Here is an 11,211-nt window from a genome sequence, read left to right as displayed (position 1 = left end):
TTAAGGCATCAGCATTTACAAATACGTTGGAAATGCTTCGAAGAGGAAGATTTTGTTCAGCTTTTAGCTCCTGCTTGAGCAAGCTCGGGAAGCTAGTGCTGAAACATTTCCCTATTGAAACATAAACATCAGTTAATGAGAATAAAGTCCAGTTGAAATGGGCTGCAAATTTCAGCATTAACAAAACCTGAGCCAACTTCAGGACAGAGCCAAAGGAACTAACGTGCCATCGATCTGCTCATGCCAATCTCTACGGCATAAACCGTAGACAAGTGGAGGAGTAGAAGCAGGCGGCCTCTGAGCAGGGGACTCTCTTCTTCAGCACTTGATCATTTCAATGTGCTTAATTTAGTAGAAATGTTTTTATTCCAACAGGGGGAGGCTTTCAGATATCTCAGACTGGTATTTTCCATTAGCTTTGCCGTGAAGGGACTGGAAATCAAACATTCAAAAATGATGAGTAAATGGATTCTTGACGAGAGATTGGTTGTTGATGCCAGTTTTCTTCCTCTATTATTTTTTTATGAAGAAGAGAAAATAGGCTTTACTCTGTGGCCTGGTGAAGGAAGTGAAGGGTGGGTGTGCAGGGCTGTGGCGGTCCCTGGTGTAAGAAGCACTTTTTGGCAGCTTATACCAGTGGTTATGAGCAAGAAATCAGGAATACATTTACAATAATGAAAACAATCTTTGGTAGTATTCTGTTTTGGGATTTGACTAGACGCCTCCAAGAATGCTAACCACTTTGGTAGCCAAACTACTCCCACGTGTAAAAGCTGTCCTAGTTAAAATATATTTTCAGTGTTGGGGCGCCTGGGTGGCTCAGTCAGTTAAGTGTCCAACTTTGGCTCAGGTCGTGATCTCGTGGTTTGTGGGTTCAAGTTCCATGTCGGGCTCCGCTGACAGCTTGGAGCCTGCTTCGGATTCTGTCTCCGTCTCTCTCTCTCTCTGTCCCTCCCCCACTTGTGCACAAGCTCTCTCTCTCTCTCTCTCACTCTCTCAAAAATAAATAAATCGACCTAAAAAAAGCGTTTTCAGTTTAAAAGTATCTTGGGACACAAATGGGTTCCTGCAGCCTAGAGCGTGAAGAGGGACCCCTGATTTTGAGCACCAAAGTCAGAACTCTGTCAACAGTGGAAGCAGGAGGTGGTCCTTTGCAGAGGTGGCAGTCCCTGAGTGACTCTGTCTGCACAATGGCATCAAGTCCTTATTCTGGGATGGAATCGCTGATGCCCTAGTCGGAAAATTAATAAGCCATTTGCAGGTACAAAGGAAGTGGTAATCTTTGTGCAGGTATAATTTGCCTTCAGGACCTCTTCAGCAACAATGGGATTTGAATATGATACATTTCAGTGTGTGTGTGCGTGTGTGTGTGTGTGTGTGTGCACGTACACACAATTTTTTAAAATGTTTTTTACTTTGTGAGAGAGAGCGCGTGTGTGAGTAGGGGAGGGGCAGAGAGAGAGGGCAGAGAGAGAATCCCAAGCAGGCTCCGTGCTGGAGCACGCAATCCCGTGCCAGGCTCCAACTCACGAACCATGAGATCATGACCTGAACCAAAATCCAGTGGGATGCTTAACCGACTGAGCCACCCAGGTGCCCCCTGTGTGTACAATTTTTAAAGAGCTCTTATACACAGGGGTTGTGTGGGGGGAAAAAAAGAATGGCCCACGGTGATGTTCAGTAAAAATACACTGAATAAATGAATACAAGTCTGTCTGTGCTTAGGACAATGAAGATATAAATCTGTGGAATGCCCTGTTTAGAGGACATGTCTGTCGTCTATCCTTATTGTGGTAACTACCATGCTCCCATCTTAAGCAATGCAGACAGAAGCTTCACCAAGAGTTTATGCTTCAGAAATTTGTTTTAGCTTCATTTTTATAACTTCCTGTGATATGAGTTTTTCTCATTTCTTCCTGGAAAACAGTTTTGGAGGGCATTTTTTTCTCTCTCTTATAAACACCAAAAAAAACCCTTTAAGAACAGAAGCACTTCAGATCTTTCAAACCAGATGCTCTGAATTTCTGCTTTGAATTTCAAAATATGCTTATTCCTTTAGTGCAGCTGGGCAGCACATGACAAGAAAAAGAAAGGACTTCGGGAAAGCCTTTTTTATTCATCCAATAAACATGAACAGCTCAAATATTAGCTTAAGGAATAGCCAAAGGGTAGTATCATAGAGACAAGCAAAGCTGATGGTTTCTTCGTCAGGCAGCTACATGCATGGATGTAAAAACAGAGGGTAAACTTGGTCATCTCATAGATCAGTACCTCTCAAATTTTAATGTGCACACAGATTGCCTGTGGGTCTTATTAAAATGCAGATTTGGGGGCACCCGAGTGGCTCAGTTGGTTGAGCGGTCGACTTTGGCTCAGGTCATGATCTCACAGTTCGTGAGCTGGAGCCCCACATGGGGCTCGCTACTGTCGGAGCAGAGCCTGCTTCGGATCCTCTGTCCCCCTCTCTGTGCCCCTCCCCTGCTTGTGCTCTCTCTCTCAAAAATAAATAAAACATGAAAAACAATGCAGATTCGGATTCATTAGATCTGGAGTGGGCCCAAGTTTCTGTAGTGCTAACTAGCTCCACAGGAATGCTGCCGGTTGGATCCTGGGACACACCTTTCAGTAGCAAAGGGCTAGACAAGTTCATTCTAACCGAGGCCTTTCTCAAGTGGCTGATGAAGACACCCTCAGATCACTCAGAAATGAGAGTAAGGGAAAAAAAGACTATTTAATGACGTAAAAGTCAGAACATGGCATAAAACAAAATGCAAGGTTAAAGAGTACATGAAGTAATATCCCATTAATTACAAAAGCGTACATAGAACAGCCATTCTATAAGAAGCAGGTTGTAAGAAAGCCAAAGTTATTTCCCTTGTCTATCATTTCCCCTGTAGCGATCACATGGGGAGGCACATGGACTCTTTTCAGTTGGGATAAAATTCTGCTGAGATGGACTGAGCCAGTAATTACTGTTTACTCAGAGCAAAAAACAATTTAAGCCAGGCAATGAGAAGAATGCAGAATTCATTAACCTTCTTGCCCATGGCTCCTCTAGGAGAACAAAATCCGATTGCTTTCAAAAACTTGATTCAAAACATGGCAGGTGGTGGTAATTTTAGGTGTGTGTTTGCAAAGCTGCCCCAAACATACCATCATGCCATGAAAGTATTACTGTTTTCTCCTGCAAAGAATTAACATAAAGTCTGAAGAAGACTGGTGTGTGCGGGGTTATTGGGAAGCTCAGGGAGCTAATGTGGCTTGGGGGTGAGACTCAGTTGTGGGCCTTGGGGACCATCTCCTCATATTGCCCCAGACCTCCTGTCCCCTAAAACACTGATCAGACCGTGTTCATCAAAGATAACTGCATATATTGAGAGGCTTGGAGAACATGGCTGAAAATACAACAAAATCACTCTGCCTATAGCAGCATGAAGCTCAAGGACACAACGAAATTACCGGGGTAGAACATGTTTAAAGCACAAATGCACAAAACAACTCCAGATTTTGACATAATATTCCCTGGGGAGAAAAAAAAAAATAGATTGTGACCAAAATTAATCATGTAGCTTTTATTTTAATCTCCTGTCATGGAAGTTAAAAGCCAAGAACTAGGGGTGCCTGGGTGGCTTAGTTGGCTAAGCATCTGACTTCAGCTCAGGTCATGATCTTGAGGTTTGTGCGTTCGAGCCCCCGCATCAGGCTCTTTGCAGTCAGAATGGAACCCCCTTCGGATCCTCTGTCCTCCTCTCTCTGCCCCTCCCTCGCTTGTGCTATTTCTCTCTCTCTCTCTCAAAAATAACTAAACATTTAAGAAAACAAAGCCAAGAACTGTTGCTGAACTTGCATCCCCGAATTCACAGATGAGCCAAACCCTCCTTGACCCATTCCTCCCCTAACCCTCATGGATCTGCAGTGAACACCACCCAGCCTCTGATGCCTGAAGTGCCCCTGTCTAGAGCTCGGCATTTCATTTCATTTCTCGGCTTTGTTGACCACGGAGGCACCATGAATTGTTGCTTATCTCATGTGTTTGTGTTCCGTTATTGTCATTTTGCATGTTAAATGCCATCGTTTCATTCAGAAATATTCCACTGAAGATGAATAAATGGCATTCCTACCAGTAACTGTCTTTCCAGATATCATTAAGTCACCCTTTTCAGGTTTTACATCATGTTAGTGCTTCAGAAACTTTCAAGATAATTTCTTCACTCGTATTCCTCGGTAAGTGTCCCTTGACTGTCTGCTTGTGGATGGGCAACCGTGATGACCTGCCCGCATTCCTACTGAGGACCCAAAGAGCATTGGCCAGAATTTCATCATTTTTCATGAATGGTGAGGTGGAATTATCTAGAATTATCATATGATTAACCCTGTTGGCTGACTCTGGAACGCTCTTCACACGAACAGGCCTCCTTTCTTCCCTAGGCCTCTGGAGGCCCCGGGCAGAACTTTTCCACTCTCTGGGAGAATCGTCAGGTTGTGTGTCTTTGCCTTGTGTTTACTTTTAGTTTTCTCTCCATTCTCTAAATGTTTCCTTTTTAAAAGGACCTAACTTCCTTTGTAAGAAACTCGGTTTCCCCATCTTCGTTTTCCTTTTCTGTTTCTAACAGTTGTGGAAATGAAAATATTTTGTTGAGTTTCCTTATGTGTACTTGGGCAGCCTATCCAATGACTCTTAAGAGAATATCTGGTGACCTGTGGCCCTCACCTTTGAGAGAGAATGCACATTTTGCATTCTGGCATCTGATCATAGGGGCTGAAGACATAAATGGCTAGGTAATCATCTCCAGCATGGTGTCCATTTAAACATTCCTTTAAAGCAAAACCTCAGTTTCTAATTTTCCATCACTTTGGTCTCCTGGATGAGTTTGCCTTTGTGAATGCAATACTGCATCTTTAGAATGCTAATTTATTTTGAAGAGGGGAGGTGAGAGAACTCTTCAGAGAGAGAGAGGGAAGAGAGAGAACTGACTAAGACACCCAGGTGCCCCAATACTGCATCTTTAAAGGTTTACCTCAAGTCCGATATTGTTTTTCTGAAGACTCTCTACTTTGCGAGGTTATTGCTCACAAGAATCTATACTCTAAATAATGACATTTTTGTTGGCCTCAAGTTTTGGGTTTAACTTGCTTTAATTTCTCCTAAAATTGTGAGCATGGTTGTGATTGCTTCTTTACTACCATTTAAATATTATTTCCTTACTGATGGTTCTATGGCAATTGTGTGTGGTTATATCCACTTTATCTGGCATTTCTCTTACGGACCAGAGATCCTCCAAGCAGTTCTTTGCATATCATGATCAGACATATTGTTATTGGAGTCTCAGGACCAAAATTTCCTTCCTGTCATATGTATGTGAGTTATTTTTTGGATTTCCCAGTTTAGTGTTTCCTGGTTTAGGGTTGCTGTAGTTATTGCATTCAGTAATTCTTCTTTGAGTATAACTTTTCTTGGCAGAAATCAGCCCAGATTACTTACCGTGACATGCCTTTGACTTGTGTGTATCCTGTGTGTTTCCAAAATAGCCCAAGGAGTCCATTAATTCTACCAAGTAACCAACCATCTGATTGAAAAAAATATCTACCAAACTAGCTACTTGGTTAAGCCATTAGATTGAGATTACATTGTTGTATACTGTGCAGTTAAATTGGGATACAGTATATTGTATACTGTGGATTCCAAGCATACTGTAGATCAAACTCTTGTCTCTAGGTTATTACTAGTGTGACAGATTATCTAATTTATAGGGCCTAAGTTATGCATTTGACATGTGGCTAACATCTATAGAGTAAACAGATGCAACTCTGGTAATACACCTGCAAAACTACAACTTAACATCTGTGATTATGAATCAACTATAGTGTGAGGTAAGCATACTCACCTGGGAAGCAGAATAGCTGAGGTCTGTTCCAGCTCTGCCATAACACACCTCTTTTGACCCATCTGGACTTGAGTTTCCTCATCTGTACAATGAGGGGGTTGGACTATATTTTCTGGGGTCTCTTTTAGTCTGAAAAGCTAAGACTTTACCCTTCAATGGAGATCGGCTGCCCCTTCTTGACTTTGGAAGATTGTGTAGACCGTTAAAGGATTCTTTTTCAGATCAGATCCTTCTTTCAGATGTCTTCTTATCTTTGGCATCAGGATATAGTTTTGTTTAATCTTAAAGCACGAAACACTTTTCAGTGAACTACCTTTTGCCTTGAAACAGGGAATACATGGTTGATTTGGTGGAATGACATTAACTCATTTAGGTTGTTTTGTTCTTTGTTATTTTATTTAATAATTAGCTCCTAAGCACCTAAGAGCTGGAGCCTCTCCACCCAGACACTAACGGTCTCTCTCTCCGGGTTCTGGTTCTAGAGGAGAGAATGATCTTCCCACTGTGGACAAGTTAATCTCTGTGTTCCAGTAGGGAGACGATGGCTTGGGCAACCATTTGCCTGTTGAATGCACACATCTGGAAAATCCTCCTTGGTGGAGCAAATATACAGCATTGGATTTTTCATCCACATCAAGGAGAAGTGAGGAGTGGCCCCTTAGCAAGATGTAACTATGCAATCATGCAACAAAAGTGGCTAACAGCACTTCATTTATTACAGGACTAAATGCTCATTGTTGTTTGTAAAGAATGAATCCATAACCTCTGCAGGGTTATAGTTTATGCACAGTTGGTTTTCATTTACAGAGGCAGAAAGTCCTTGTCTTCTCTGTCAAGCTTTGACTTACAAAACTCCCGTTTTCTTTCAGTTTGGGGTGTGTGTGTGTGTGTGTGTTTAAGAAAACGTTTAACAACTAGATGGGAGGGAAGGGAAATAGAACTTGCAATGTGGAAGAAGGGAAACACATTTCAGAAATTCTAAACAAACAAACAAACAAAACCTAAACAACTGAGGGGGTGTCATGGAAAGTCCTAACAGAAAAGACCTACATCATATGCTTCTTTTTTATGTGCTTCCTCCAAGAGCAGAAGGGACTAGAAAGACTGGATTTTTCCAACAGAAGGAGTGTGAATGCAGAGATTCTTCTGCTGAAATTGGTGTCATTTGATGTTGCAAAGAGGCACTCGGCTTATGCAATTGAAATAAAAAGTAAAGTGCCTACCTGGGTGTTTCCAGGGTAATTGTAAGCAAATAAGACTAATTAGGAGACTTTATAGTCTCTAATTAAAAGCTAGGAAAAAACTCACTCTGTGAAACAAGAATCCCAGGATGTTTGGAAGAGGCATATAGAAAGGGCACATCATTACTTTCTGGGGGCTTTTACTTCCCAAGACCGAAATTCCTGTTCTACAGAGCACATCATTTTGGAAGCAGGGGATAAACAGATCCAGAGCTGAGTATACACAGATCCATCCCCTAAATATACATTTGGGATAATGAGTGTAGGAAATAGGGAGAGGCAATATTTTAGTACCAGCTGTACTTGGAAAATGTCATTTAAATAGAACTGGGAGCGTGCATGGGGTAAGCTGAGAAGCACTTTGGGTTGATGCAAGTGAAAAAATTGAGGCACTTTGCTTAACCTTTGGAGACTTTTAAACAATCGCTTTTTCATGCCCTGTGGCCAGGTCTTTCTTTTAGATCAGGTTATCATTGGGCATGGGAGTAAGTGTGAATTCAAGGGAGGAAACAGGTCTGCCATGGGGAAGGGAGGGAGCAGGAAAGTTCACTTTGCTGAATAAAGAATATTTTAAAAGACTTTTAAAAGGTCTGTATATTCCCCCCCGGTCAGTTTGATTGAAAAGCAGAGAAACTACTTTCTTAAACACAGTTCATTTGTAGCTTGCCACAATATAAATATGGAAAAAAAATAACGCTACCCATCAGCAAAAGCATTTCCAGGGTGAATCTTTGGCAAAAATGTGGACCCACAACAATTCAACCGGGTTCAAAAATCTTGGCTTTGTAAATTTCCAAAAGTTTAAACATTTTCTTGTTTTCTTCTTACAGTCAGGCAGGCATTCAGAGGTACATATTGGTTCTAATAGCTTTGGTAGAAACAGGCTGAATATGGAAATGCATATAAAATACATTGTCTTTAGGCTAACTTGGTATGGATTTGTAAGGCCTGAGTAAATTGGTATATTAGTAAATTTCTTAGAACAATACAAATAAATGCAAGACACAAAGGGGGAACAACAGATTCAGGAGGAAGGGTTAGTATGGTATTCCCGTGTTTTGTAGAAGACACCGGGTAAGGCCACTAATATAGGAACCAAGTTCCTTTTTTTTTTTTTTTTTTTTTTTTTTGGTGATGATTTTCCATCAGCTTCACGTTCATGGGTGGGGGTGAGGGGGATGCAAAATGCAACATGGTCTTTGCCTTTGTTTTCAGCATGGTCAGCAGTGGCACTGGCTGAAATCCGGGCTCCGCATTCTCCGATTTGGAGATTTGGATGCTTCTGGCTGGTAAAGAGGACGGGCAGGTGGCTGACGAGTGTGCTGCTGTGCTCCTGGAGGGCCGGAGTGGGGGGGGGGGGGTGTGTTCCTGGCGTGCAAGGGCAAGCCTTCGTGCTTGCGAAGGGACTTCCTCTCTGGTCGTGCCCTCCTTCGTGGTTTGAGCTTGGTCTCACCCTTGGATGCGGGTGGGGCAGGTCCCCAGCAGCCTCAGAGAACTGAACAGCAGCTGTGACACTCGCAGCAGCGTTTCTTCTTTTTCTTGGGGTGGAAAATGGTGAGGATTGCTTCATCAAAAACTGCTTTGAGACCTTTCTGAGTTAGGGCCGAGCACTCCAGGTAGCACTGCGCTCCGATCTTAAACACAAAAAGAGAGAAACGCATGAGGGGGAAAGGAGAGAGAACAGCAGAGTGGTTTCAGCCCCCTGCCCTGCCAAGTGCTACCGCTCCTGGTCCCACAGACGGCCGGGGGTTGGGTTGGATTTTTTTTTTTTTCTCTTTTACATTTCCATTTGCATCGGCTATTCTAATTTTTGTATTTTTTACTTTCTGGTATTAGCAATAAATGGCCATGGATTGCCTTTGGTAAGCAGCAAGTTCTGAAAGTGATCCGTAACCACTCATCCTGAATGTAAGAATACGACAAATGTACAAATTGAGAGAGGATTCAAAGCCAGTGATATGGTTTAAATATACTTTGTGAACAACAGGGCTACATGATGTTGTTTTTAGCACCCTTTCGTATGCATGCAGAATGTGTAAATCTGGTACAAGTGAAATGTATCTCCTTCTGTATGTGAGAAGGCAGTGTCAGCTTGGTTGGTAAAGCACATAGGAAGAGTGGGGGATGAGGTTTGCTAGGTCATTCTCCAGTAACACGCACTGCCGATGAGGTCTCTCTCAGCAAAGTAATATCCAATTGATATTATTATTATTTGGTTTTAACATACTCATTTTTAAAATTTTTATTTATTTTTGAGAGAGACAGACAGAACACAAGCCGGGGAGGGCCAGACAGAGAGGGGAACACAGAATCCGAAGCAGGCTCCAGGCTCTGAGCTGTGAGCACAGAGTCTGACACGTGGCTCGAACCCACAAACCATGAGATCACGACCTAAGCTGAAGTCGGACGCTCAACCGACTGAGCCACCCAGGAGCCCCAGGTTTAACATACTTTAAAGGCATACTTTAAGGAGCTGAAAAACCCAAAACATGTACAAATAAAAATCATAAAATACATTTACTGACAAAGACACCCTCCTAGTTGGTATACATTCTATGTGTATTTAAGTGATTAAATATTTTGTTCTTGCTTAGGGCTTTATTTCGAAGCTGTTGATGATTTCATACTGTGGTGTATTTGGCAATCACAAAATCTCTTTGAGAAATATAGAAATTCAGTCCAGAACTATAGCTTCTTATTTAAAAAATAGCAAGCCAGAGGGAGGCCTGCTTGGCTCGGTTGGTTAAATGTCCAACTCCTGATATCGGCTCAGGTCGTGATCTCCCCAGATGGGGCTCCGTGCTGAGTGCGGAGAACTGCTTGGGATTCTCTCTCTCCCTCTTCCTCTCTGCCCCTCTCCTGCCTGCTGTCTCTGTCTCTCAAAATAAATAAACTTAAAAAAAAAAAGAGAAAAACTGAAGAATTAAAGCAGATGCGGAAGAGGATAGTCGGATGATGGTGAGCCCCTGGAAACCATAGCAGATACGTGACTAAATCAGGATAGCAAAATTACATGCCTATTCCAGTAGCTTATGTTAATAAGGAAGGCAGGGCTGGTGCCAGACCATAGGGAGAGGTAAGGAATGCAGTGAGCTGTGAAGCACACACCCCCTCTAGAGCTGGCAGTCTTACTCAGTTTTAGACCACTGTTGCCACGGTTCACTCACTGGTGCCCATCTTTGTATTTTTCAAGATGAGATGGACTTTTGAAAAAAAATTCTTTTTAATCTTTATTTTTGAGAGAGACAGAGTGCGAGCAGGGGAAGGGCAGAGAGGGGAGGGAGACACAGAATCCGAAGCAGGCTCCAGGCTCTGAGCTGTCAGCACAGAGCCCGACGTGGGGCTTGAACCCACGAGAGTGAGTTCGTGACCTGAGTCGAAGTTGCATGCTTAACCGACGGAACCACCCAGGTGCCCCAAGATGAGTTGGACTTTTGGATTTTTAGTTAATAATTACCAACTTAAAAAAATGCTCTGTGGGCCAACCAAGGCAGGAATGTGGGATTTCTTTGTCAGCGACCAGTCATCTTGCAACTTGTGGAATAAAGGAATTTGTGGTTTAGCTTAGGATAGAGTGGGAACAGCCCCAGAAGGTAAAATGAACTGTTTAAGGGCACCCAGCCAGAAAGTGGAAGAACTGGACTAGAATCTGGGTCTCTTGGTGTGTGTTCTTTTCTTTGTTCCTCGATGATCATCCTTATCCCTCAACTCTGCAGGAAGTTGCTCAAGTCGACGATTAGCCCACATACATGAAAACCACGCATGAAGTAAAGTTTTTCTGGCTGTGTCCGGATATAATGCACTTTTTTCCCCCTATAAAGAATAGATACTGTATGAGCTAAAGGAAAATACCCAAAGAAAAGATGTTGGCTATTCAAAACCTATTTTGTGGGTTCATTTTAAGGTTTGCCCTTTGGATTAAAGAATGGCTTTTGGAATCATTAAAACCAGTTGGATGCAAAAGAGGGATGAAAAGTAGAGAACATTTTCTTAATAATGTCATGAAATATCTGTTACATTTTGGGATTGTGGCCAGTGCTTGATATGAACATGTGAAATGCACCTCACTCTAGTGAAGATGTCAA

General features: G+C 42.5%; 1 protein-coding gene across 1 annotated transcript in view; it reads right to left on the bottom strand.

Moving 5' to 3' along the window:
- Positions 1–6,579: 6,579 nt before the first annotated feature.
- RHOJ (ras homolog family member J) overlaps positions 6,580–11,211 on the bottom strand; it is an 86,091-nt gene continuing 81,459 nt past the window's right edge. The window contains exon 5 of the mRNA XM_019451598.2: positions 6,580–8,760. Coding sequence (XP_019307143.1) covers positions 8,614–8,760 — 147 coding nt within the window. The 3' untranslated portion in view covers positions 6,580–8,613. The remainder of the gene's footprint in view (positions 8,761–11,211) is intronic.

The sequence above is a fragment of the Panthera pardus genome, unplaced genomic scaffold (assembly GCF_024362965.1).
Source record: "Panthera pardus isolate Hobbes unplaced genomic scaffold, ASM2436296v1 HiC_scaffold_24, whole genome shotgun sequence".
Lineage (NCBI taxonomy): Eukaryota > Metazoa > Chordata > Mammalia > Carnivora > Felidae > Panthera > Panthera pardus.
The sequence above is the reverse complement of the archived record's forward strand: the minus strand, read 5'-3'. Positions and strand labels throughout refer to the sequence as shown.